The sequence below is a fragment of the Rhagoletis pomonella genome, unplaced genomic scaffold (assembly GCF_013731165.1).
Source record: "Rhagoletis pomonella isolate Grant_MI unplaced genomic scaffold, Rhpom_1.0 Rhpom_scaffold_00001, whole genome shotgun sequence".
In the NCBI taxonomy this organism is placed as follows: Eukaryota; Metazoa; Arthropoda; class Insecta; order Diptera; family Tephritidae; genus Rhagoletis; species Rhagoletis pomonella.
Window position 1 is genome coordinate 21,520,541 of NW_023458555.1, and position 26,105 is coordinate 21,546,645.

The following is a 26,105-nucleotide window of genomic DNA, read 5'->3' on the forward strand; positions in this document are numbered from 1 at the left end:
GGTGGGTATTAGCTCTAGCTATTACTTTACAAATCGGTTGTTTTCATAACGATTTTTATGCATAAATCTCGATGCCTGGAGTTCAGTCTTACCAAATCTCATTTTTGGCACAACTTCGATTTAGGCGTTTTTACAACTGGTAGATGAGGCGGTTTTGTAAAGGCATCGACGATATACATACTTGAACATTGTCACACACAAACCCTTTTACCAAAGAGCTTATGGACTGAGCCAAAAATTTAGGCAGCAGAATCATGTGAAGCTCGGATTAACGCGTTTGAATTACCAGAAAGTCTGGCGAACTTTCGTCAATTCCCTTATCTGTTCTACATTTGGAAAATATGCATTTTTAAGCACTTTTTATGTTATGAATGAAAACCACAAGACAAAAGCCTCTCGCATGAATTACAACGTCATACCTACTCTAGGGAGAGCAAAGATAATTGTAGTAGCACGAAAACAGATACAATAGAAAGGACTTCATCTACACAACCATATACCAAAGTATCTTATGTACTATGTGCAAATCATTTTGTATGTACATATGTAAGTAAGTGTGTAGGCTTGAGTAATTAGCTCAGTTTTCGTATTCCCCAGTACCTTAAAATACTGTCAGTACTGAAATTACTGAGGATACGGATGTGGTATGAATAAAAACTAAGAAATTGCTTTCTCTTAAAATTTCAGACCTTTTACTTAAATTTATTTGAATAAATCGAGTAAAAATACTGACATTTTAAGAAAACACAATTACTTAGTTTTTAATACACGGTAAAATGTCCTAATGAAAATAGTGCTTATTTTGTCAATTTCAACTAAAAAAGCCCCATGAACAAATCCTTTATTAGTGTGAATCGCTCCCAGCATCATGCCATGAGATGTTTTCCCTATTGGAATAAATAGTGCTATAACTGTAAGGCACCTTCATATTGACAAGGTTTGATTATTTATTAAAATTTTGTAATATTTTATTTAAATTAATATTTCTTTTTTTATAAAAATAAAGTTAATTTTATAACAAAAACCAGATTAAATCAAGTTTAAAATTTTGTAATTTCAATTTTGTAATTTTTCAAATTATAAAAGAAAATCAACAAAGTTTTATAAGATTCAAACTTTGTACAATTTTACAAAAAATACAATGAATCAACAAAGTTTTATAAAAATTTCAAACTATTTATTCATAATTTTTAGAAAAGTATGCAAGAAAATGAACTGGATATATTTTTATAAAAAAAAAATATTTAAATATTAAATAATAAAAAATGAGTACTCAAAACTTTTTAACACGTGGCTGGCGTTACAAGTAAGTATTTACCTAGGAAAAATCCACCAGCAAATTGCAAGTTCCCCTCTTCCAAGATAGCTTCATCCGCCCCTAATTTATGATGCATGTAAAAAGATTTGTTTGTTTGTAAATTTAAAACAGTATTTATAAGTAGTGAAATATTTGGTTAACTCATGTTTTCCAGCAGGGTAGCTTGTTTAGCATATACACCTGCGGTTTTCAAAACAATATACCCACCCTGCAAAACATTTGTTCAGAGTATTTTGAATTATAGAGAAATTTTACAGAATTCGTAAGAAGTCAACCGATTTTTTGCCTAGTTTTCTAAAGTGAAATAAACTGCGCCCACTTCGATTCTTTTACGAAATTTCGGATGAAAATCGGTAAAGAAATCAAAGTAACACTGCTCTGGGAAAAATTTCTTGCAGAATTTTTTCAGAATTTTCTTGATTTTTCGTACAGAAATTTCTTTACGAGTTCGTGTCAACCACTGCTTAAAATTTTCTTTGAAGATTCTTAAAAAAATCCTCACAGAAATGAGATGCTCCTAAAGATTTCGTTAAGATTGCGGGAACTTTGGTTTGCAGGGCAGTTGTATTTACTTACATACATACATATGTACATATGTATGTAGATGTGAACGTATAGACAGGCCACAAATCAAAAATACCACAAATAACACGCATGCATATGAGAAATGGAAGTAAATTTGTTTATATTACACGTGTATGTTTTTACTACATATTCAGGAATTGCCTTTCTCAACATTTTTCAACAGGAGTAAAGGACGAGTTAGAGTTCGATGGAAATTTAGAGGTTGGCAAAGCACTTCGGAGAAAAAGGTTTCAAACTAAGGTTACGTATTTTTATCCTTAGAATCCGAATATTTAGTAAAAATATGTATATCCCATAAAAAATTGGACTTCCGGTCAGTTCAACCCACTTCCGATGGAATCCGAAAATCGGTAATAACGGGTGATTTTTTTGAGGTTAGGATTTTCATGCATTAGTATTTGACAGATCACGTGGGATTTCAGACATGGTGTCAAAGAGAAAGATGCTCAGTATGCTTTGACATTTGATCATGAATAGACTTACTAACGAGCAACGCTTGCAAATCATTGAATTTTATTACCAAAATCAGTGTTCGGTTCGAAATGTGTTTCGCAAACCCAATTGCTGCGAACGGCGACGAATCGACATTTCACGGTCTTCAGCAACACTCTCAGAAACAGACGCAATATTCTCTTCTGTACGCACTGTACGCATTCGTGTGGTTGGTTTAATGTCCAATAAAGTAAACTGAGTGCGAAACTTGGTCACAATCGCATTAATTGTTTGCTCACTTGGTCGATTATGTAGACCATAAATCGGACGCGCGAAACACATTTCGAACCGAACACTGATTTTGGTAATAAAATTCAATGATTTGCAAGCGTTGCTCGTTAGTAAGTCTATTCATGATGAAATGTCAAAGTATACTGAGCATCTTTCTCTTTGACACCATGTCTGAAATCCCACGTGATCTGTCAAATACTAATGCATGAAAATCCTAACCTCAAAAAAATCACCCGTTACTTCCAAAAGCTGGAGTATCCACGATTTAGTAGGCCAAATTTTTGCGGTTTTCAATAAAAAATATTTCCCACCATTTCAGGGTGGTGGACGGGTGGTCTAGAACAACCTGTTTATATCCCGATCTGCATAAAAATTTCCTTTATGAAATTTTTGCATATGCACTTCTCAAGTGTATTATAACAGGACTTATTAAAGTCATAAGTTGATGCCACCTCAAATCATGCTTAGCCTAGCTTGATGCATCCTCGCAACAACTCGTCTTGAGTTTGGTCAATGATGGTTACCATAGACCAGGCACCCACCATTTTTATACCCGAGCGCACTTGTGCCCAAGTGTATATTAATTGTGTTCACATAACGGTTGTTTGTAACAGCCAAAACGAATCGAGATAGATATAGACAAATGTATACATAAATGATCAGGATGAAAAAAGAAATCGATTAAGCCATGTCTGTCTGTCCGTTCGTCTGTCCGTCTGTCCGTCTGTCCGTCCGTCCGTGTACACGATAACTCGAGCAAAAATTGAGATATCTCAACGAAATTTGGTATGTAGGTTTCCCTTAATCCAAGGTAGGTTGGTATTGAAAATGGGTGAAATCGGACTTTAACCACGCCCACTTCCCATATAACGGTAATTTCCAGAAATACGAAAACTGCGATATTTTAGTAACTACTAAAGATAATTCACTCAAAATTTATATTTACAATAATTTTGAGACGAGAAATTAAAATATTACAAATTTTTGGAAAATGGGCGTAGCCACGCCCACTTATGGTTACATGTGTATATCTTGGTAACCGCTGCACAAATTTCTTCCAAACTTGGCACAGTTGTTGGGCTTGGTGCAGCATACCAAATTTTTTAAAATCGGACAATAACTACGCCCACATCCCATATAACGGTAATTTAGAGAAATACAAAATCTTCGATAAATCAGTAAATATTGAAGCTAATTTATTCAAAATTGATGCTTGCAACAATTCTTTACCAAGAAATACGTTTATGGTAAAATTTTGGAAAATGAGCGTGGCACCGCCCACTTTGATCACATATAAGTATATCGGTAACCGTTCTACCAATTTGTGCCAAACTCGATGTGGTTATTGTGCTTGCCAAATATAAGCAAAACGTTGAAAATTATTGAAATCGGACTAAAATAACGGCCGCTTCTCATATAACGGTAAATTTCAGAAATGCTTGAAACTTCAATATTTCGAAATTGAAGGACGCTAATTTACTCAAAATTGATACAACCCGGCTTACCATCTAGCGGAAGGTTTCGGAAAGGTGAAAAAACATATATTTAATACTTGCGCCGGGTATTTAATGTTCGGCTCCGCCCGAACTTGGACTTTCTTACTTGTTTAACTGAATATTTTTGCTTTGGTACATGCATACTTTCATATGAAAAGTTACCTTTTTTAGATCATCGAAGCAAGGTTCTACTATCTGTCCCGATATCTTGGCTATTACAGTTGGAACTTTTGAGCTCGATGTCAGAAAGCATGTGGACCCTGTGTCTTGTGAAAACATAAGTTTTTTTTGGAACTACAAAGGAGGGTCATAAAAGTTTAGGAACCCCAAATTATCGTAGGTAATGTCATGTGCAAATACCCATAGACGAAAGTGCACTCACTTAATTGCATATTTTTCTTTTATATAACTGGCGAATCTTAAATTTCTTTGTACAATAGTGAAGCTTATCAAATTTGCTATCTTCTACGTAAAAGATATTTTCTAACCGAACGATATGGCCGAGCCAGCGGAACCGCAGTATTTTAGTCCGCCGCATTAACTATATAAATACGCATCGTTGTAAAGCTCGTACAGCTCATCGTTCCGCCGTCTGCGGTACTCACTGTCGACAACGCGTAAAGGCTTGTCAATATTTCGTAAAATCTTTTTCTTGAGTACTCCAAGGGCCGCTTTTTCGTATGATGTCATTGCCCATGTTTCTGCGCCATATACCATCACGGGCACGGGCATGATGAGTGATTTATAGAGTGTGGTTCTCGTTCGTCAAGAGAGAGGACTTTACTTCTCAATTGTCTACTCAATTCAAAATACCACTTGTTGGCAAGAGTGATTCTGCGTTGGATTTCGATGCCATATTGGTTGCCTTAGGCCCGGGACCACTGAAGGCTATGAAACGAGAATCGAGTAACGGCAGAGCTTTCTCTTCCGCAAATCATCGAACATATGAACACTTGACCTAAACAGCGCTCAGACGAAGCGACCTCGCGAGGCTGCCTAGCGATACGAGTTTCAAAGAAGACCTGCTGTCAAACAAAGGGCTTATTACTATAGATCGTCCTTGGTCGCAGTAACTCGTTACCTTATTAAACTCATCTATTATCTAAAGGACGAATGAAAAGACACGGCTAGATGTGTTATCTGTTAAGTTTACAAGTAACTTTTACTATATAGCGGCTTCTCATAATTCACCATAATGCGGTGCTCATAGTAGCTCAACATATTTCCATGGTGGCGGCTCGTTAGCATCTACTGTTGCCACAACAAAACAATACATAACTTTCCTTTACCAACGATTGCTCAAAGGGCTTCATACCACCCAACATTGCGCGATTATGACTGTCGTGCAAATATATATGTACATACATAAATCCTTCAACAGTTCGTTGACAGCGTTGTGGGTAAGGTTACTTAGGGCTTCCTCTAACTGTATGTACGTAAGTATGTACGCATGCCTTTACTAGTACAACCAACTTTTGTGCTTTCGCTTTATTAACATCGTCAACATGTCTGGCTCACCTCGTCGACATGCAGTCTTCACCTGCAGCTCTGTACTTTGCACGTTGCTTGCACTTAGTTCGCTGTGTTTGATCGATAGAGCTGTGTCTTTATATTCTACAACTTCGATTTATGAGCAATACAAATGTCGAACTTTGAAATCTTTTGAAAAACGAATACAAATGCATGGAAAGTTTTGTTTTTGGGCAGATAAAATTTCAGTACTTCGTATGAAAGTTGCCAAGATCATCGGCATTTAATCGCGTAACTCTTGATTCTGTTGGTAGACAGTTTGAAATTGATGAAAACATCAGTTTGGTTTACAAGCAAAAAGTCATTCTTTTGAGTGGATTAGAAATAGTTTTTCAGTTGCAATAAGCTAATAAAAAAAAGCAAGTTTTCCGCTAGAGAGAAGCTATAGCACATCATGTCTTCGGTGAGTACCGTTCTACGTTTAAACTCCACCACCCTACCGCACTCCAACTCAGACTGACTGACGGTTTACTAATTTCAACTTTTTTTTTAAAGATTGAATCAAAACGCGTGCAGTATCGCAAGTACTTGGAGCGCGCCGGCGTCATTGATGCACTCAGTAAGGCGTTAATCAAACTCTACGAAGAGCAGAATAAACCAGATGATGCTATACGCTTTGTACGCAAATTCATGTGCGAATCCTGTCCGGACGATGAGCAATTCGATATGATGAAGTCTGATCTTGAAGAGGCCAATAAGACTATTGCACGCTTAGAGCAGGAGCTGGAACGTTTGCGCAGCCAAATGTAAGTAGATATAGCTACTCCTTATGATTCCTACTCATTCGTGCTCGTATAATGAATGCACTTCGTTTTGGCGTGCAGCAAGAAAACACCCGAAGAGATTGCCGAACTATTGGAAGAGGGTTTCAAGAGCCTTACGGAGGATGAAGAGTATAATAATTCGCTATTGCGCAAATATTTGACGCGTGAAGTTCTGGATGAGTATTTGATGACCACAACTGCGCCGCCCACTGAGGCTAACCTCTACGATTGCATACAATCGGGCGCCATACATCACAACTCCAGCTGTGGCGTTTATGCAGCCGATGCCGATTCCTATGATGTTTTCAATAAGCTCTTCGATCCGATCATTAGAGACTATCACGGCCAATTGGAAAATGAGAGTGATATTTTACAAAAGGACAACGATTGGGGCAACGTCGATGAAATCGAAAATTTGGATCCGGAACGCAAGTATATACTCTCGACAAGAATTCGTATTGCGCGTAATCTTGAAGGTTATCCATACTTTCCCAAATTACGTGAGAAACAATATCTCGAAATTGAGGAAAAAGTGCGTGCTGCAGCCGAGAGCTTGGATGGTGAACACACGGGCGCCTACTTTAGCATGGTCGATTTAGAGCCAGAGATTCAACATGAAATGGTCGCACGTCATATACTTTTCAAACGTGGCGATGAGTTTTTAACCACAGCGGGCTGTTATCGCTTCTGGCCCACCGGTCGCGGTATATTTCATAATCCAGCTGAAACTTTCTTAATTTGGGTGAATGAAGAGGATCATTTGCGTATCATTTCAATGGCTAAGTGCGGTGATTTAGGTAAGCAAATAAGCAGATAAATCGCAGCAATTATTGAACACTAAATATTTGTATGATTTCGTTCAGGTGATGTCTACAATCGGTTAGTTGCTGGCTTAACCGAATTGGAGAAGTCATTGCAGTTTGCACGTCACCCTCGTTATGGCAACTTGACCGCTTGCCCCACCAATCTTGGGACAACGCTACGCGCATCAGTCCATATACGTTTGCCACTGCTGTCGCAACAGGGTGACAAACTCAAGGCAATGGCTGAAGAGTTGAATTTGCAGATACGCGGCACTGGTGGTGAACATACCCAGATAGAAGATGGTGTTATGGATATTTCGAATAGACGTCGCTTGGGTTTCACCGAATTCGAGTTGGTTAAGTCACTGCAAGAGGGTATAGTTGCATTGATATCTGCCGAAGAGGAGCTAGAAGCTGGTGGTGGTGAAGATTAAGGACGCCAGCAAGTGGAGTAATCGAAGTGCGAGGGAACAATTAAAACGTAGTAAAAATTTTAAATTTCTTATAACGTATAAATAGTTTCATGTTTTTACACAATATTCCTGTTAACGTTTTTACGATCTCCCGTTTGCGGAGTTGATAAACTTTAAAATTACTTGTTTCGCGAATCGAATGCGTTTTAACTTTTCGCACTCATGGAAGATGAGCTTGTTCAGTAGCTGCTAAAAGAAAGTCTTTGAGTAAACAATAAACGTATTTGTTCACCTGCTTAGGTTACGATCAGAGTATCAAGAACGAGGCCATGGAAATCAAGAGCCTGAAGACGCAGAACTTCTCTTTAAACTTCAAAAAACATCTTAGGAAAGAGAAGCAAATCACGAAAGGAACTCTCCTACAAGCAAACATACAGTAGGTCAATAAGTACGTTATAGGATTGTATGATCCGTAGAGTTCTCTTAAGACCAGGAATATCGCCGGTACGGATGCTAGTAAGTTAGCTTATAATGGAGGCGAAAGACGCCTAAGTAGCAACTAAGTGCCGTTTAGTAGCATAAACCTCGTAGGGCTTTGTCAAAATCAGGGATCCGGTGCGGAGCGGAGTAAGGAGCAAAGGATTTTAGCTGGAGCAGAGAGCGAAAAAATTAATTTGCTTCTTAGCTCCCTAAAGAAAAATTTTCAATATTTTGTTTCCGTTATTTTCCGACCTAGTAACTATTTATTTTGCCATATATTTATTGTGGTTTTTCCACACAAATTTTCACTAATAACGTCCTCAAGCTCAACAAAAATTAAAAAAAAATGTTCAGTTAATACTTTATTTACTTAATTTATAAGATTTGTTATCGTTTTCTTTTCTGTCAGAAAGTTCCTGAGGTTTTAGTTCTTGAACTGTTCTTCGAGAGAAAATTCCTTAGACTTTTGTTCCCGTTTAGTCCGGAAATGTTCCCTTAGAAATGTTCTCGAAATTATTGTTCGCATTTTGTTCTTTTTGGAAATGTTCTGCGGGGTTTTGCTCTTCCATTGAAAACGTGCTCGTCAGTTTTGTTCTCATTTTGTTTTGGTTTCGAAACTTTCTTGGCAACAAAACTACGAGAACGGCTTTGTGTTTCGATGATACCTTTTGTTCTCGGTCCACGGTAAAAAGTTTCCACACAATAGAAACAAAGAATAAAAAAATAAAAATTCGAAAAAAAATTTTTCTTTATAGTAGGAGATCCGACAAGGGCATGAGCTGTTTAATGGATAAAATCTATTGTGTTGGGAAATATTTCGCGAGTTGGTTGGTTGAAAAAATCTTGACCTGGATATTTTTGGTTACAGATGAGTGAAAATTACTAGTATTACTTTCCTGTTCATACCTGCCAACCCGATAGGTAGGCAGGAAAAAAAATAGATAACCCATCGATTGCACATTCTATAGGCTTAATACTTTCGACTGAGTAAAAAAATAAAACTAAAAATAATTTTAATTAAAAATAGCCTGGCCAAGATTTTTTCAGCCAACGCGCGTAATATTTATTAACACGTTAAATTTCATATAGATTTCATCCATTAAACAGATGGGTGAAGGTCGTGCCCTTGTCGGATCTTAGACTATTAAGAAGAAATTGTAATTAGCAACCAGAGAAAATTCTGAGTAAAAATGAAGAGGAAATAACTATTTATACGAAAGAGCAATTTAAGAGTTTTTTAAATTTTGTAGGAAACAGCATGGTTTTAAGAAAATAATATCTATCAAAATTATAAAATATTTGACTTAAATAAAAAAAACATTTTTGTTTTGTAAAAAATGATTTCTGGGGAAAAACAAGTTTTTTGGGAAAAATATTTTTGGAAAAACACTTAAGAAACAATCTTTTTTTGAAAAATAAGGCTTGAATTATTTTTTTATAGGAACAAAATCATGAAATTAATTAAACCAAGTAGAATAATAAAGGGGGGAAGACATTTTTTTTTTTTAAATTTTGGGTGTTCTCCAGGGGTAAAAAAAAAAAAACCTAGGACTTTTCTAAAAAGAAAAAAATACCAGTATTATTTTGTTTAATAAAAAAAAAAAAAAAAATAGGTTTAGGGATGCATCAAAGCTAATAAAGTTTTTCGTAGAAAACTAATATTTTTCGATCGGAAATTCTTAATTTTCAAAAATTCTCTACCATTTCTAAGAAAAAATGTGTTTTTTTCCATATGAAATACACATAGAAAAATTCCTGGCGATGAGAGCTTAACATTTTAATTTTTTTTGTCTCATGTATTTTTGGGCCACCCTATTGTCTACACTTGCATAGTTATCCGGTTAAAAAATATTATTCTATAGTAGGGGTATTAATCTAACGTCACCAACTGCCGATAAATGTGATGAAACTATGAATTTGTATGGAACTTATAATTTTTTCACGTTTATCGGCAGTTTATTACGTTATACGAATACCCCTAGTGTATTTTATTGTTCTAAATTTAATAAAAAATATAACCAGATACCCATTTCACTACAGAGATAACCAAACAGGAGTGAACCCACACATCGAGTTCTTTTTTTTAACATGCGAAATTTTTTCATTTAGCCCTTAGGTTCCCTCTTTTAACATACCCTCCAGTCGCGAGTGTCGACTTTCGATGTGCGTTCCAAAGTGCCAACTACATTAAACCAGTTATTCTTAGTTGAGGAGTAAATATCCATTGTAACGTTCCAGCTGTGGAGAGCTTCCGAGACGTCTAAATTACTTGAATGCTCCATGGTAAAGCTGAGCTGCTGTCCAATTTTATCGGCCGTGTTTATTAGATCTTGTTTACAAATCGAGCCATCGATCTATAAAAAATAAATTTGTTTTATATTTGCTCAAATTATTGTATTGGACGAGACAGAACGTGGGCGATAGGATCTACTGCGACTTTGAGAACATTTTCGTACTCACCTTCGTTGGTTTTTCATTCTGCACAAGCATTGTAAAGTTTCGGTCATGTCCAAGATGTATCGAACTCAATTGTGCAACACCAAAAACATACATTATAAAGTTTATTACCATATTGCGTGAGAAACCGCTGTCAAAGCAATAAAAAGGTGATGTGAAAATGGGACCAAGAAGCCTTTTAAAAATTCATACTCACTTTTCCATAAACTCTGACTTGAGCAGCATGCCGCGGTACTTATTCAATTCGTTTAGATTTGTTTTAATGGACACTGAAATGCCCAAGTCGTCTGTGTCGTATCTGAACAGCTGGAACTGAAAGTAAAGTTTACTCACTAATTGAATTTTGTCTTCAACTCCTTCAACACCTCCAACTTACCACATCCACAAGCCTTTCGGGATACAAGACTTCATCAAAAGGCTGGGTAGCTTTTGTTATCTGTCCACGCGTCGAAGTAATCGAACGCGATTTAAATGAAAGTCCACTTGTCATATTCTCCGGACGATGGAAGGAATAACGCAAACATTTGCTGGTAATATTCATATTTAGATCAGTATTGAACGGCACATAGATAAGGAAGCCCTGTTCACGATTGATTTCATGATCCAAATTCAAGAATGGATTATAGCTGCGACTGCGACACGATGCGTACGAGGAGTAACGAGCATCAATCTCCAGCGCTGATTTCATGACATCATTGGTGCGATGTTGTGTAATGTTGCCACGCAGTGAAGTGAGTACAGTGGTTTGGAGTAGCACATCGGAAGCGGTGCCCAAAACTGTGGGTACCGAATATTTGGTCATGAAGGGCCAGCGAATGGTTTGCATATTGATGTGACTATCAGCGCGTATGATAAAACTGACGCGATTGATAACTGAGAATTTGAAAAAAAGTGGTAGAGTGATGGAGAGAGAGAGAGAGTGCGAAACACAATCAACACTTACGATCGGAGTAGGTTAGTTTTTGAAAAGTTTTCTGATTCAGGTAATACGATAAAACTGTTTTACCCTCCATTTGTAGGATAAATTCAAGATGCAGCGGTTTGGATTCAATAATTGGCGCCTTCAGGGCGTGCAATAATTCCTTGATGTGTTCGAATTTTAAGGGCGTTGCAGTATTCTTCAAAAATTTGTGGAATATTGCATCGGGTAGACCGCGTGCCTTGATATAGAGCTGTGGAGGGAGGAAGGAAATTTTAAACATAAATATTTTATATATAAAAAATGAATAAAAATCAAAACAACTTACCGCCAATTGACCGGTAAATTTGCCCAAAGCTTCTGTATCGAACTTGAAATAAGCAACCACTGGCAAGTCTGATTTCGAGTCACCTACCAAAAATACTTGCAACATAGCGCCAATACCGAATTTCGAATCACGATAATCGAAAATATAATTTCCGGTGACCCAGTAACGAGATTCGGGCTTTTGTGGTAAATGTCGATGCATATACGAGAGCAGACGGCGGCTAAAGGAGAGATATGTATAGAGAGTAAGGTAGTGAGAGACCTAGCTCATTTTTGGTGCGAACAACTTTAAGCTCTATTCGTGCTTTAATCGAAAGCGAGTACTATGATTCTACGACTGTTTCACTGCTTCAAAGAAAAATCGAAACGGAGCATCTATGAGCTCGACCTATAGATAGATATAAATAGAGTGAGTACTGAAACCATTGGGTCTATTGGGTCCTAAAATCATCAGAACACTGCATCTAGACCTAAAGACTCTATGAATTTTTGAATAGATCCCGGTGGTGGGGTGTCTATGTGCTCTTCCCTTGGCCATGGATGTACTGTACACCTCTTCCTTCACCTTCAGTGGCCTCACACTCCAGGAGAAAGTGCAATGTTGTCTCTTTGGCGGAGTCACAAAAGCGATAAAGATCGCTTTACCAGATCCCTAGCTTATGCAAGTGGTCTCTTAGCCTACACTGACCCGTAAAAATACCTATAATTTTTCTTGCCCTCTATTTGGGGAGGTTTATCAGTAGCCTATATCTCTTTAGATTGTACCCCTTAGTAAGCTCTTAGCTTGTCTTGGAGTTTCGCTAATGCAGTTCCCTCATTTCCTTACGCTCCCATGCGCCCTGGTACTATTATCAGTTGGATAATATTATTCTCAGTAAGCACATTAAACTTCTCCAGGACCAATGAGGATTTGACCTCAAAGGATGAGAGAGCCATAAGTGCCTACTGACTATAATTTGATATAAGGATATTTTCACTTCGCTATTTCCTACGAAGGTTAACCTCTGCACAAAGACTAATAGCGTATATTCCCACTTGGAAGATGTTTGGGAAGGTTCACAAGGACACTGAAAGCTTCAGTCTAAGACCATGTACGCCTGTTCAAATACCCTCAGGGGTCATTGAACTGTTTGCGAAAACAGGGCCCGAATCGGAGCATTCGATATCGAGCGTAACTAGAATTGAAATTTGTTTTTAAGATCACGGCCTTCGATAACGAGTTGACTTCTCATTTTAAATTGTATTGCAGAGAAAACAGCTGTAATTTTACTTGATTCGATTCGATTCGATTCAAAACGAGGAATCATTGAATCACGAATGCCGCGATTCATGCCCACCTGTAATTCCACTTCTTTTAGAGTCTGGGTTACCAAATGATATCATTCGAATAAAGGTATATGACCTTGACCTAGACGTAATGGGAACACATGGAAATCGGATTCCCGATCAACGACGTATGTATGAATGAAATGAGTTCAGAGATGCACCGCTTCGATTTCCCTTTGTTGAATAAGAGCTTTCATCTCTATTTTCAGACAAGCTCATCTCTTGTTAATGCTATCACTTACAGATGTTGATAACAAGGATAAGTCGTCTCGGATATACTCGTAATGGTGGTGCGATAATAGTTAATCATATGCGGATCTGTTTCACTTTGTATGATGCGATGAATACTGATAAGACGTGCTGCTGTCGGATTTGAAATAAGTAGAAGAGTAACAGCAGTGACACGCAGTTCCAAGCTGGCATTGCGTGATTCAAAGATGGGCCAATAAATTTCATAGATCTGCGAAATAAAAATAAAAATTTTAAGCGGCACCTACGATCGTATTCTAATACTACTCCCTTCTTACCCGTTCTGCGCGTTCGGTGGCTAGCGAGAGGGTCGCCCAAGCAGCCAAGAATTTGATATCCTCATTTTCATTCGGATCACTAACAATGGGATCCAGGTAGTTGGCTACGTTGCCCACCTGCAGATTGCTTAGGCCTTGTAGGTACAGCATTTTTAATTCATAGTCACGACTATCTGCGAAACACATTTGGAGGATTAACATTTACATACATGAAGTCTCAATATTTTGAGTTTAGCCGATCGCGCTTTAGTAAAGTTTAATTGTCTTCGGCTGCGCGTCCCCGCTATAGACCTTTAGGGTTAGTACGTCGATACCGTAGGAGAGACACGGTCCTGCTTAATGTTTAGAGACAGGACCACCTGTCTCGTCGGGTCATCCGGGTCTTCAACCCGTAGGGCCCACCAATCAAGATTTGCACCACTTCCAGAGAACTCCCACCTTTGCGACGGCGGCCTTATACCACTCCACCGACCTCGCATCATCACAAGCCACCACTTGGAAATGGCCCTGGTAACAGCCGACATCTCTGCACGCGGAAGGGGTTCCGGATTCTCCAACAAGACGTTTGCTAGAGCCGCCTTCACCCACCTCCATTTTTCCCGCGGGATGGAGCCGGGTTCATTAAACTTTACTAAATGGAACTAAGTTCATATGACTTACTCAAATAGAGATTAAAGTATTTTTGTACATATTCCTCAAAAACGTCCTTATTAATACGGCCAGCCATGAAAACGTTGTGTACCAATGTGGAAAAACTCAAAATTGCCGCTTGGTGCACGTCTGGGCGATCAGGGCCTAAAAAGTTAAAGCAATTACGCGTAAAGCTATACTTGTAAGCCTATTTTTCCACTTCACAACTTACCCAATGTCAAAAAGACCTCGCATTCTTTCACCAATTCCAGCGACAGCTCGAATATATGGAAGGGTATTGAAATTAAAAGTTGCACTGCAATCGTAGACTTAAGATCTTTCTCCAGCACCAAATCTCGCGTTAAAAATACAGACGCTTTAGTGCCGATACGCGGTATAATCTCGTGAAAAATATTCCTTATAGTCTCTTGCCGGTACGAAGTTCCAATATCCACATCTCTATAAAGTTTTTTCACCGAATCGTAATCCATTTCGGAGAGCACTTTTATCAAATCTGAAACCGCTGTGTCATAAGGTTCGCCAAATTGTAGCTCAGAATTTTCCAGACCCTCTGCAAGGCTGTTCAACATGCTGGATGCGGCTGTCATTAATGACTCTTGCAGCTGCGGATTGCGACCACCTGTCGGATCGTTAATATCGATGGGTAATAGCTCAAGGCCCGATATCTCAGAGCACATGGAAGTCTCAATATCAATGGGATTGTCCAGCGAGGTCTCATTCAAGAAATTGAGTAAGAGTCTAAAATAAGAGAGTGGAAATGTTAGATTTACTCCTCAACCTTAAGATCAATTAAATTTTCGCTCTCATTACATACTCCGAGTTGATAAATTGCGCCTCGCCCGTTGACTCAAATGTGTGTATCAAAGTTGTGCCCTTCACATGAGCCATGCTGAGGAAGTAGCCAGTCACTGGGTGTGGTAACATGCCATAAATGGCTTCGTTGCCGATGATGACATTCTTTTGAAAGTCGAATTCACACGTATTCGAGGGCACATTGCTGCGTGTCACGTGTATGGCTTCCGAAAAGGGTGTGCAATTCTTCAATTCCGGTGTTTTGCGTATGGAAATGTAATTGGTTTTGTTCGATACGAAATACTCTGTCGAACATTTGCCATGTATGCCGATCTATTGTGAGAAATCAAAGCGTGAGTGACCATGTGAATTGTAAAGAAAGCGTAATTTGGATACGTACCTCATCTACGACGAAAGCGCCGGTAGATTCAACTTGAAATTGAAGTATAGATGCAATGGCACGTTTGAAATTCGTCGACCAAATAGGATCTGCTTCTTTGAAGAAGAGATGTGAGACGGTGCCGTCTTGTGTGAGTACGATTTTGAAGGGTTTGTAGGGTGGATACATTTCCTTATTCTGCAGGAATTTCTCACCGGAATTATTGAGTGTTATATCATCGATGACAAGCTAAAAAGAAAAGATAGGCGCTAATTATAAAAGGGCATACGTGGGTTAAATTATAGGGCGGCATTGCTGGCCCGAGAAACCGCGAGCATAACTTATCAATTTTAACAACACTAATTACTTAAAAGTTATAATTTTTTAAGTACATACTTAAAATCAATTAAAGTGAGACAACTAAGGACCATATGGTCAACATTTTTGTCGTTAACGTTACAGTCGCACGTATATTTCTGTTCATATTTCTGAAACGTTGTGTAATAAACCTCAAAAGCTACATTTTATATATAGACACTTGTTTCCTATCTTTTCTTGTTTTAACGATAATTGTAGTTTCTTGGGAGTCAGTTATATATAAGTTATAATAGGTTTGTTCCACAAGCTACTCGAAGTCACTTCGAGTTACACATAGGCGTTTCACAAGTAAGTTTTATATATTGTTGACAAATTTATGTATAAATCGAAAATCCTACTAATATAAATGTGAAAGTTTGTGAGAGAGTAAGTTTGTTTGTAACCCTTTTACGCTAATAACGGCTGGACGTATTTCAATAAAATTTGGCCTACTTATAGGCTATGACCTTGATTAGCATATAGGATATATTTTGAAGGGGTTGCCACTTTTTTCAAAGTTAAAACGAACTGCTTAACAAGTTAAATAAATTGTTACAACAATGTGGGTGTCAAACAAAAGCAGTTTAAAAACGATTTATTTAAAAAAATATTTTTGAAGACAGTTACCACCTTTTCATAAACTTAACGTCAATTTAATTAACTATTTAAATCGAATATTTTAGTATGGGTACCGTATGAGAAAGGTTTAAGACAAATTTATTTCTAAATATTTTTAAAGAGGGCTGCCACCCGTTAAGAAATTCAAATACAATTTAATTAAAAGGCTAAACGAAATGTTTTATTATGGGTATCAAACGAGAGAGGGTTAAGAAAACTTTCTTTCGAAAATTGATTTGAAGGGAGTTGCCACCCGTTTCGAAATTTTAAACCGTTTTAATCAAACCTACTAGCATTATAAATGTGTGAAAGTTTGAGTTAGTGAGTGTATATGTTTGTTGCTCTTTCTCAATAAAATATGGCTCACTCATAGGCCATGTCCTGGATTAACATACAGGATATTTTTATGAAGGGGGTTGCCACTTTTTCAAAATTTATAATCAACTATTTGTTAATTTAGATGAAATATTACAATACCCATATTGTTAAAAAAAAGGTTCAAAAATATTTTTGAAGAGAGGTGCTACCTTTTTATAAACATAAAATCAATTTAAATCAATATTTCAGTGTGGGTTTTATTTAAATGAGAAAGATTTAAGACAAATTTATTTGCAGATATTTTAGACGAGTGTTGCCACCTATTAAGAAATTCATAATCAATTTACTTAACAAGTTTTACGAATTGTTTTAAGACGGGTATCGAAGGACAGAGGTAACCCTCTTTCGCTTTCTTTCGAAAATATTTTTGAAGTGAGTTGCCACCAGTATAGAAATTTAAAATCAATTTAATCGGCAAGTTAAATGAAATATTCAAATGTAGGTGTCAAACGGTAGAGGTTTTAGTAAGCTTTGCGAACTTTCAAGCCCCTGCAACTGAGCTTGACTGGAAAAAATGTACCAAAAATGGTAGGTACATTTCGCCCAAAATGGCAACCGCGAGCAGGATACATAAATACTACTTCTACACAAATACTGCTTCTATTTAAGAAAAAACGTTTCAACATGTTGGCCCATGTTGTAATGACTTAAGTGTACCATTATGAAAACGTTTTGATACGAACTTGATGCAAATATGCTTTGTTAGATGCTTTTGCCATTCCCTTAACGCCGGTTCAGATATTCATGGCTTCTATAACTATCCGTAATAACAAATGAAATTTTAAAAATTTTTGGGATAAATAAATAAATCCGTTCTGATACGGCGTAAGAGGGCACGTACAACCACTTTCGGACAACGTAAAGACTCACACCACAAATTAGCGAAAGTGTCGGCAAAATGCAAGGCCGCGAAACATTTACGTGCCATTTTCAAAGAGAGATGCCACTCCCATTGCTCTCATTAGTCACTTCAGTCCAGTACCCATCAGATTTACAGGAATTAGTAAGAAGTTGTTATTGCACATACATTGGGTCATATTTATAGTCGAAACAAAGTCGATTACAAAGTTAGTTGTCGCCCGCCTGACCATTGAAAATTTTGACAAAAAGCAGCAACTAACTTTAGAGTCGACTTCATTTGGGCTATGAATACGCATTCTTCAGCTATGTCTGCTTAACTATATCCTGGAGTAATGGAACAGACTAACTGATCACTGATTCTGGAAGATTATGCGCTCTATGCGGAGCATAATTACATTCCTGCTTCACATGCGCTGCTTCTCTATGCGCTGCACTCCAACGTAAGTATAATCAGCGCTTAACTGGACGAGCGTGTGGTACCGCTAGCAACAACAAATCACACGCTCATTCAGTTACAATTACACAGCATACAACGAGTACACAGAAGAGCGAATTCCTCTATACAATCATAAGTAACCGAGGATAAGAGTATTTAATACCAAAATAATTGTATTTTTAAAAAACGAATTTGCCGTTGCCTGTGACGTCAGTGATAAGGCCCAAATCCACATAAATATGTAGTATGTATTCATATGTACATATGCACATATGTATGTAAAAGTAAATGCATGATATGTATGTCGAGCCCTATCTGCAAAAATAATGCAAACGATGTCGCTTACGATTTTTTGTTAGGGGTCGATATGATCGTGAATAAACAAAAGAAAATGTGGAATATGTGAATAATATCTGTGTTCGTATGGAAAAGTAGCTTATGTCGAAAGGCTGGCTTTAGTATAAATGCGAATGACTTAAGCTCGGAACACTTTGACGACAGCAAGCGACAAGCAGCATCTGTCAAATTTTAAATACACACGTTCTTACGGACACAATTATTTTGACGACAGCACGACATCTTGGCTGCAGGACGGCAATTGTCGACGTCGCCAAATTAAATCTATTTCTAATTTTGCCGGCGACAATGAGTAGATGTAGTGCTGGAAAATTAAATTGTCGCAAAATTAATCACATATTCTTGATTGTTCATGTTTTTCTTATTTACTTAAATAAAAATACACAATTTGTGAAATAAATATACCAAAATGTAAAACTTTAAAATCAGCTGTTTGCTATGTCGCTGAGGTCTTCAAAATGTTTAAGAAGCTGGCTTCAAGGCGACATTTGTCGACAAAATGATGTCGCTGTCGTTACGTCGTGAAGTTGCAGTCGTCAAAGTGTTCTGAGCTTTACGGGCGCTAAGCCGTTAAACAACTTTTAGCAAATAAACGTGCAAGAAATAGTTCCGATGCTAGCAAGTCAATATTCTTTTTAAGTCTCATCAAAAAATTTCTTGTCGTTTAAAAAATAAAGGGAATGCCGCATTATACTAAAGCCGGCCTTTCGACATAAGCTACTTTTCCATACGAACACAGATATATTGGTTGAAAATTTTATAATCAATGCTAGTAAATAGCTATACATTAAAAAAGAAAGAAAAATTTATTTAGCACAGAATTTTTCAGTTTATTACCAGTTTTCTTATTTTTGAGTCTGCCAACTAAGGCTGCCACCTGCAATTTTTAGTTTGTACTACATTTTTCCATAAAATGTACCAGATGCAAGCCGGGATAGGTTGATTGTGGAAATGAAAAATGGATAGGTGTAAATATACATTCCGACGGCTTATACATATTCAACACCTTCCCTCTACAATTTTTAGAAAAACCAGTTTCTGATATTAAAATCCACCTAATAGTTAGCTGTTATAGATTCTATTAAGGATATCCTTATTTATAGCTAACTATTGATATATAAGACTGGATTTAAAAGTTTGAAATAGTATCAGAGTTGACATTTAAGTCACAGATGGGGTTTAATATCAGGCTAAAGTTTTTTTAAAGTGACAGATGAGGATATTGAATGGAAGATCCCTTATACGGTAATACAAAATAATTTTCAACAAAAAAAAAATTATTTAGTCCGAGATTATTCATATACATGTACATATATTTTCGAAGCCATAGTTTATTTTTTATTGTTTCTCGTTATGTACGTACTATGTTTATATCTTATCGCAGCAAGATAAACAGACACTGTTCGATGGGCGGTGAGCTTACTACTGGAAGGCACAGTACTCTTGGTGTTTTCCTCACTTTTGTGAGCGAAATTATTTAGGCTTTGGACTTCCCGTACCAGTAGGTACCCATGATATTAATATTGGCGGATGCGATTGCATAAGCATATGCTGTGTGCCATCGTTCTGGCATTTTTTTTTGCTGTAGGAAATCTCGGAAGCTCTCGTTGGGATAAAGGTTGTTGCTTGTGTCGGCAAAATGATAGTTTTGTATCTACATATAATACCGTGCGACAGTCGATTTTACACACAAAAAAATCAATAGCTCTAGTAATTAAATACTATTCAACATGCATTAGCATAGTCGAATCTTCTTTTGTTTACAATTTGGTTGTGAAAGACACTCTAGCTGAGGATTAGACACATTTACCAGAATTTACCAGCAAAAAATCTTCGGACTAAAACTGGTAACTTCTGACAGATAGAGGCCCTTGTTCGTCCTCTCAATTTTCAGAGAACCGAGTACGGGATCGATTTCCTGTAAAATCTGACTAATTTAAACTATTACTGACTAGTCCGAGCTGAAATAAATATTTTTGAAAAAAATTGTATGTTAAGTATTTGTATACACAAGATCATGCTCGTTCTTAACATGAAATTTGTTTAAACTCTACAGAAAGTTCTCTTTCATCTGGTACCCATATTATTATGCTACCTTGCACTGAATTTTTTAATTAATTTTTAACCGACTTCAAAAGAAGGAGGTTATCAATTCGTCGGATTTTTTTATGCATGCTACCGCATAGCTTTGGACCACTTAAACCGATTTCTATAATTCTTTTTTTTTTAAGAAAAGGTGGTGGTACCATACTAATTTAGTTTAGATTCGATCATTGGATCATGAAGACATTAACGGTACTCTTAAGTTTTTATATGAGAATTGAAGTCGGTTTGGGTTTTCGCTTAAAAACTACTTTTGAAAGAAATCCTGGCGTCAGAGAGAAAACCCAAAAACGCGGTTTCACTTTATCTGAGCCATAATATCGTGAGTATATGATTGTTTTAGTGTTTTGAAATACTTTGTTTTTTTGTCGCACGGTGGTAAATAATTGCTTCAAATAGTGGTGGAGACACGGTCGTCCGCCCGGGACAGAGATTCAAAGCCAGCTACGGAGGCTATTTCTTATTATTTAGGTCAATATTCTTATTATTTGGCCCACTGTATAATCCAAATTCATATGTGTATGTATGTAGATGTACGCCTATTACGATTCTTGAGCGGAGAACGGTCATCAGGGGTAATCAGCTGTTTGTGTGATAAGCCTTTATTTTCTGCCCTTTTGCTCTATAGAGACGTACACACATACTAGTATATAACATGCACATATGTATACTATGTAAAAACATATGTATGTACTTATGCATATTGTATAATCATAGAACAGTTTGCATGTATGTATTCGGCTGAGCTGTTGTTCGAAATTGAGATATTCTCAGATTAATCATTGCCGGCTTATGCGAGTTGCTATCAGTTTACTTGTAAATATTTACTTTTTTTTGCACTTTAAACACAGACACCTATATGTACGTATGTATGTATGTATGTACATCCATATACGAAGGAGCATACATACATATACACATATATATTCTTAAAAGTTATTTGTACACTAGGGTGGTTAAAAAAAGTAAGGTCGGAATTTTAATGTTCTCACGCCTTAGGATTGTTTCTATACCGAAAACATATATAGCCCCTCTTTTTCTTTTATTTGAAATCAAAAAGTATTTAAAAATAAATAAATATTTAATTTATTTCGTCACTGGACACGAATAAGCGAGCTCAAAAGTTGACGCCGAAAAAAGACGCATAAAAAAACTTTAGCGTCAAAGACTCTTAACATACTTCGCCGAAGTTTTTCATAAGCATCTTTTTCGCAAAATTTTTTTACGCGCCTTTTTTCGCCGTCAAAACACTAGCGCGCCTTTATTCGTGTGTAGTGACGATTTAATATGGGGAAAAACAATTTTCCGTAGAAATTGTATAGAATTCTTTGTATCCAATATTTTTCGAACTTCGTTTCCCTGCAGAAGACTTCCAACAACAATACCGAAATTTGGATTTTACCATTTTTTAATAGTAACTATTTTTATAGGTCACCCAAAAACCCCATAAAATGCAATTAAGGACACATAAAAATCGTTAGTATCAAACAAATGGTAAAATAAATAGTTGTCTATTATAATTGGAAGTCTCCTGAAGAGAAAAAGATTTATTCAAACGAAAATATTTATTTTCGAGAATTCTATACCATTTCCACGAAAATCAGTTATTTTCCCATATAAAATACATGCAAAACTTTGAGCGCTTTGAGCGACCTCTGAATATTTTTTGATTTCAAAATAAAAAAGGGCCCGACTTTACCTTTTTCACATGCATTTTTAGACCAGCCTATTGTACACACATGTGATGCTGTTTGGGTTATGAAACGTGACACCAATTGCCACGATTCGTCGCCTATCTGCTGATAGTTGGCGGTCGGCTGACAATGAGTTCCCACAATCCCTACGCCAATCTGTGAAATACATAGTGCAGCATTTGCAAATTGTGCGTGCGAGCGATTCAATGATAATGCCCTGTAGAAAAATGTTCAACATTTTTGTTTTAAAACATGGATGACAGATTATGGAAACGAAGTTATGGAGTGAAACAAATTATTTGCGGAGAACAGCATCTCTTAAATAGGAAGATTTTTGGCCAACAACCAAACGCGCGCAGTGGTCTGAGAGGAGCGGAAAGTCACAGTTCCGAGACGTCTCGAAATAGCCAACTCAGCGGCTACATCGGATTTTACAGAAATTTGCCATGTAGTACCTTTGCCTTGAAATGAAGAGGTGTAAAAAACGGCATAGATTGGAGAATTTTCTCGGCCACTACATTAAGTAGCAGGTATGAAAGATGATATCCGATTTTAATAGAATTTGGTTTTTATAAATGGGTTTATTAAGATAATCTATATGTATATACTGTGTATGTTTATATGTATGTACATATGTACATTGGACCGTACCAGAAAAAAAGTTCGCCGCACTCCCTTGAATTTAAAGTAGTTTTGCAAGGCAAATTCAAAATTTTGTTTTTTTTTGGCCGAAAGGAGGGTCTCTTTTATACATTTTTCGCCATATCGTCGGATCTTAAATTAAGATATATCTATGTTCTAGTCTCGAGGTGAAAAATTTTCTTTGTACAAATTTCATTGACCTCAAATACCCCGTTCTAGTTCTTACCCACCAGTAGCTCGTTTCCGTAACAATTCTCTACCAAGGCGAATTGAGATATGAATTCGCCGCCCTGTTCTCTACTGCTAATGGGTAGTAGATAATGACGTATATTCTCTACCAGTAGAGAAATAATCGGTAGAGAAGAGTTACAAAAACGAGCTACATACCTAAGTTCTTATCCCCAAAATGTACCACCCTAATGTCAGTAAATCAAAGCCAAAAATCATTAAACTTTTGCTAAAAAAGTATTTCGATTCGAATGCAATTTCGATATTTTCTTTTGGCGAAAATTAGGTGTCGACTTTTTAAATTTAATAAATAAAAAATAATAATTGACGAGTGCTACCGAATAAAATTATAGTTTAAAAAACTAAAACCTCGCTATTATAATTTGCATTCGTACTGTCATCAGGTATGAGATTAGAAATCGCTGCATCTTTTAGGCGCATCCATATTACATAATTACATCCCGAGCTAATAAAAGGGAGGTAAAAATGTAATAAGGTTCATCCAAAAAAGCAATTTTTCATTTTTTTTAAATTGCCTTGCAAAAAATCTTAAGGTACAAGGTTGTACGGCGACTTTTTTTTGTTTGCTTAGAAGATGGTACGGTCTAATATACATACATAAATATGTATATAATTAGCGACATACCTAGCATGTTTTTTTCATAAAACCAACACTTGCACCATTGCACATTTTTCGCGCAGGGTATGTTCCTCAAGATGATTGTTGTTGCTGTTTTTTTTTGCACTGTCTGTGTTCGTTGTTAGTCAAAGCAATTAAAAGTGATTACACGTTCATGGCAGTGGGACCCACAACAGGCAATCGGGCGACAAGTGTTGGTGAATATCACAGTTCGCTGTAGTTCAACATCGCACACTGGAAAGGTTAAATTGTTTGACATCCTCATAAGCAACAATAACAACTAAGCAGCAAACTACCAAGCAAAAACAATAGTCATTTAAGAAATTGTTGTTTTTGTTATTATATTTTATTTCTCGCTTTTTTGCTGATTAATTTGCTTTTCATTTTATGTTGTCTTTTTGCTTTTCATTGAATTGAAAATAACTTATTAAGCACAAAAAAAGGGGTTAAGGAGTGAAAGAGGCCATTGCCGAAACAAAAATAAAACTAATTAAGTTAAAAATCGAATTCAAATTAAAAGAACTTTGAATCTAAGACCACAAATGTTGAAATTTATGCTTTCTACTGCATTCAAATTCATTCACATACGAGTACATGCTTATGAGCAAATCTAACGAGTTGTTAAATTAAAAAAAAAAAAAAAATGTGTTTTTAGTGGAAAATGGTGGTTCACATATCTTAGAAAATGCATTATCTTCAGTTTTGTATAAAGAACAAGATTCCATTGCGAAATTGTATTTAAATGAATACTCAAAAAAGATATCGCTAGCTTAGAGTGAAAAGTTGCTAAGTCCCATTTTAAAAATTTTACAGGTGAGGAAAAAATCTTCCTATAGCCATTTTCTTTAATTATATCGCAAGACTTTGAATCAAACATTTTGCGCGTTTAAAGCAAAGCAAAACTCCATAAGAATCAGAAGGATTCGATATTTATTAAAAGATGTCGTATTATTTTGGCCTTATCGGATTTGTGGTGCTTCTTTTGGACTTAGCAAATTTTCCTTTTAGTTTTTATGAAGAGGAAAAAATAAAACGAGTACCTTTATAATTTTCGAAACGATGCGTATTCAATTTCTCTAGCCTCCTATATCAAAATATGAGTTTTCATAAAAAGTGGACTTAGCAACTTTTCACTCTACTAGCGATATACTAAAAAAAAGTAAAAATAACCACTCAATTTCATATACCCGTACTTGCGTATGTAACGTATACGCCTCGTAGCACCATAAGCAATCATCCAACTAGTTTACCCGCACGCCTTAACTTAAAAGCTATATTATTTAAAAGGGATTAAATATTGGCGGGTAAGATTTTTACACAGTATTCCTTATGCACACAGAAATATATACCAGAGCTGTGAAACTGTGAAATCATTTAAAATTTTAATCATGTTCCCTGTTTTCCCTGTTGTTTGGTAGTGTGGTTTCTATTTTTTTTTTCAATCTACAATCATAAAAAAAAAATGATTTCACACAGCAAGGTGGTAAAACCCTGAATAACTGAATAAAAAACTGAGAATGCTGAAGTAAACAGAATTCAATACTGAACTAGCTTCCAGATGTATCAACACTTTGCTATGTGTGCATTCTCTAATTCAGTTCCAATCAAATTTTATACACCAAGAAAAATATGTAAGTTTAGATGATGGAATAATGAGGTGTATGAACTTTAAAACGATATTGACATACGTGTCGGGCATCAATGCACAGCGGTCACACGGGCTAAGCCATGTCCTACGAATGGATGCTTATGCTTGGACGCATGAAACGCAGCTAGATTCACATGAACATCTTGTACAAATTTATAGTTTTGGTTGTTTAAAAACTGAGCGCGAAATGTTCCAATACAATTAGTATCTATAATTTTTTTCTTTAAAAGATTAATTAAGAATAACAACCATCGAACGCTTCATCATTCAGGCCTTGGTTTATCCACAGATGTACATATGATGTCCTTTTTTAAAATACATTTGTACATATGTGCCAATTTTCGCGCGGCCCACCTTTATGACAAGTTTTTATTTGTAAAAACCGATATAATAATTTCCCAATACCAGGCGCTCGTACATGGATTTTGGATGGAAAAACTCCCGGAGTGTGATCTGCCTCATTCGTACCAATGCTGGGCACTCGCAAAGATAGTGAAGGACCGTTTCTTTACTTACTTCCCCACAAGATTACAGCTACGGCACCGAGGGTTATACGGGACGCCCATTTTAGCTGCATGTTCACCAATGGGCCAATGTCCCGTTATCGTGGCTACTAATTTGACTATATCTTTCCACGACCTCTTGAGAAGTTC

The 26,105-nt window shown here is 36.6% G+C and overlaps 2 protein-coding genes across 2 annotated transcripts in view; one reads left to right on the forward strand and one right to left on the reverse strand.

Annotated features, from left to right (window-relative positions):
* LOC118740908 overlaps nt 1-26,105 on the reverse strand; it is a 39,533-nt gene that overhangs the window by 7,758 nt on the left and 5,670 nt on the right. Inside the window, exons 3-14 of the mRNA XM_036472665.1 lie at nt 15,512-15,739; nt 15,134-15,444; nt 14,531-15,057; nt 14,329-14,463; nt 13,669-13,841; nt 13,384-13,601; nt 11,817-12,036; nt 11,513-11,741; nt 10,946-11,442; nt 10,766-10,881; nt 10,573-10,699; nt 10,248-10,466 (exon numbers count right to left, since the gene is read on the reverse strand). Of these exons, the coding sequence (XP_036328558.1) occupies nt 10,248-10,466; nt 10,573-10,699; nt 10,766-10,881; nt 10,946-11,442; nt 11,513-11,741; nt 11,817-12,036; nt 13,384-13,601; nt 13,669-13,841; nt 14,329-14,463; nt 14,531-15,057; nt 15,134-15,444; nt 15,512-15,739 (3,000 nt within the window). The remainder of the gene's footprint in view (nt 1-10,247; nt 10,467-10,572; nt 10,700-10,765; nt 10,882-10,945; nt 11,443-11,512; nt 11,742-11,816; nt 12,037-13,383; nt 13,602-13,668; nt 13,842-14,328; nt 14,464-14,530; nt 15,058-15,133; nt 15,445-15,511; nt 15,740-26,105) is intronic.
* On the forward strand, nt 5,662-7,827 carry LOC118740934 (arginine kinase). The gene is made up of 4 exons (XM_036472699.1): nt 5,662-6,055; nt 6,148-6,398; nt 6,477-7,213; nt 7,280-7,827. Exons 1-4 carry the CDS (start codon nt 6,047-6,049, stop codon nt 7,651-7,653), a joined length of 1,371 nt encoding a protein of 456 aa, XP_036328592.1. The 5' UTR covers nt 5,662-6,046; the 3' UTR covers nt 7,654-7,827.

Coding starts and splice junctions, on each gene's coding strand:
- LOC118740934 (XM_036472699.1), top strand. Junction 6,399..6,476: donor GAACGTTTGCGCAGCCAAAT/GTAAGTAGATAT, acceptor TTTGGCGTGCAG/CAAGAAAACACCCGAAGAGA. Junction 7,214..7,279: donor GGCTAAGTGCGGTGATTTAG/GTAAGCAAATAA, acceptor GATTTCGTTCAG/GTGATGTCTACAATCGGTTA.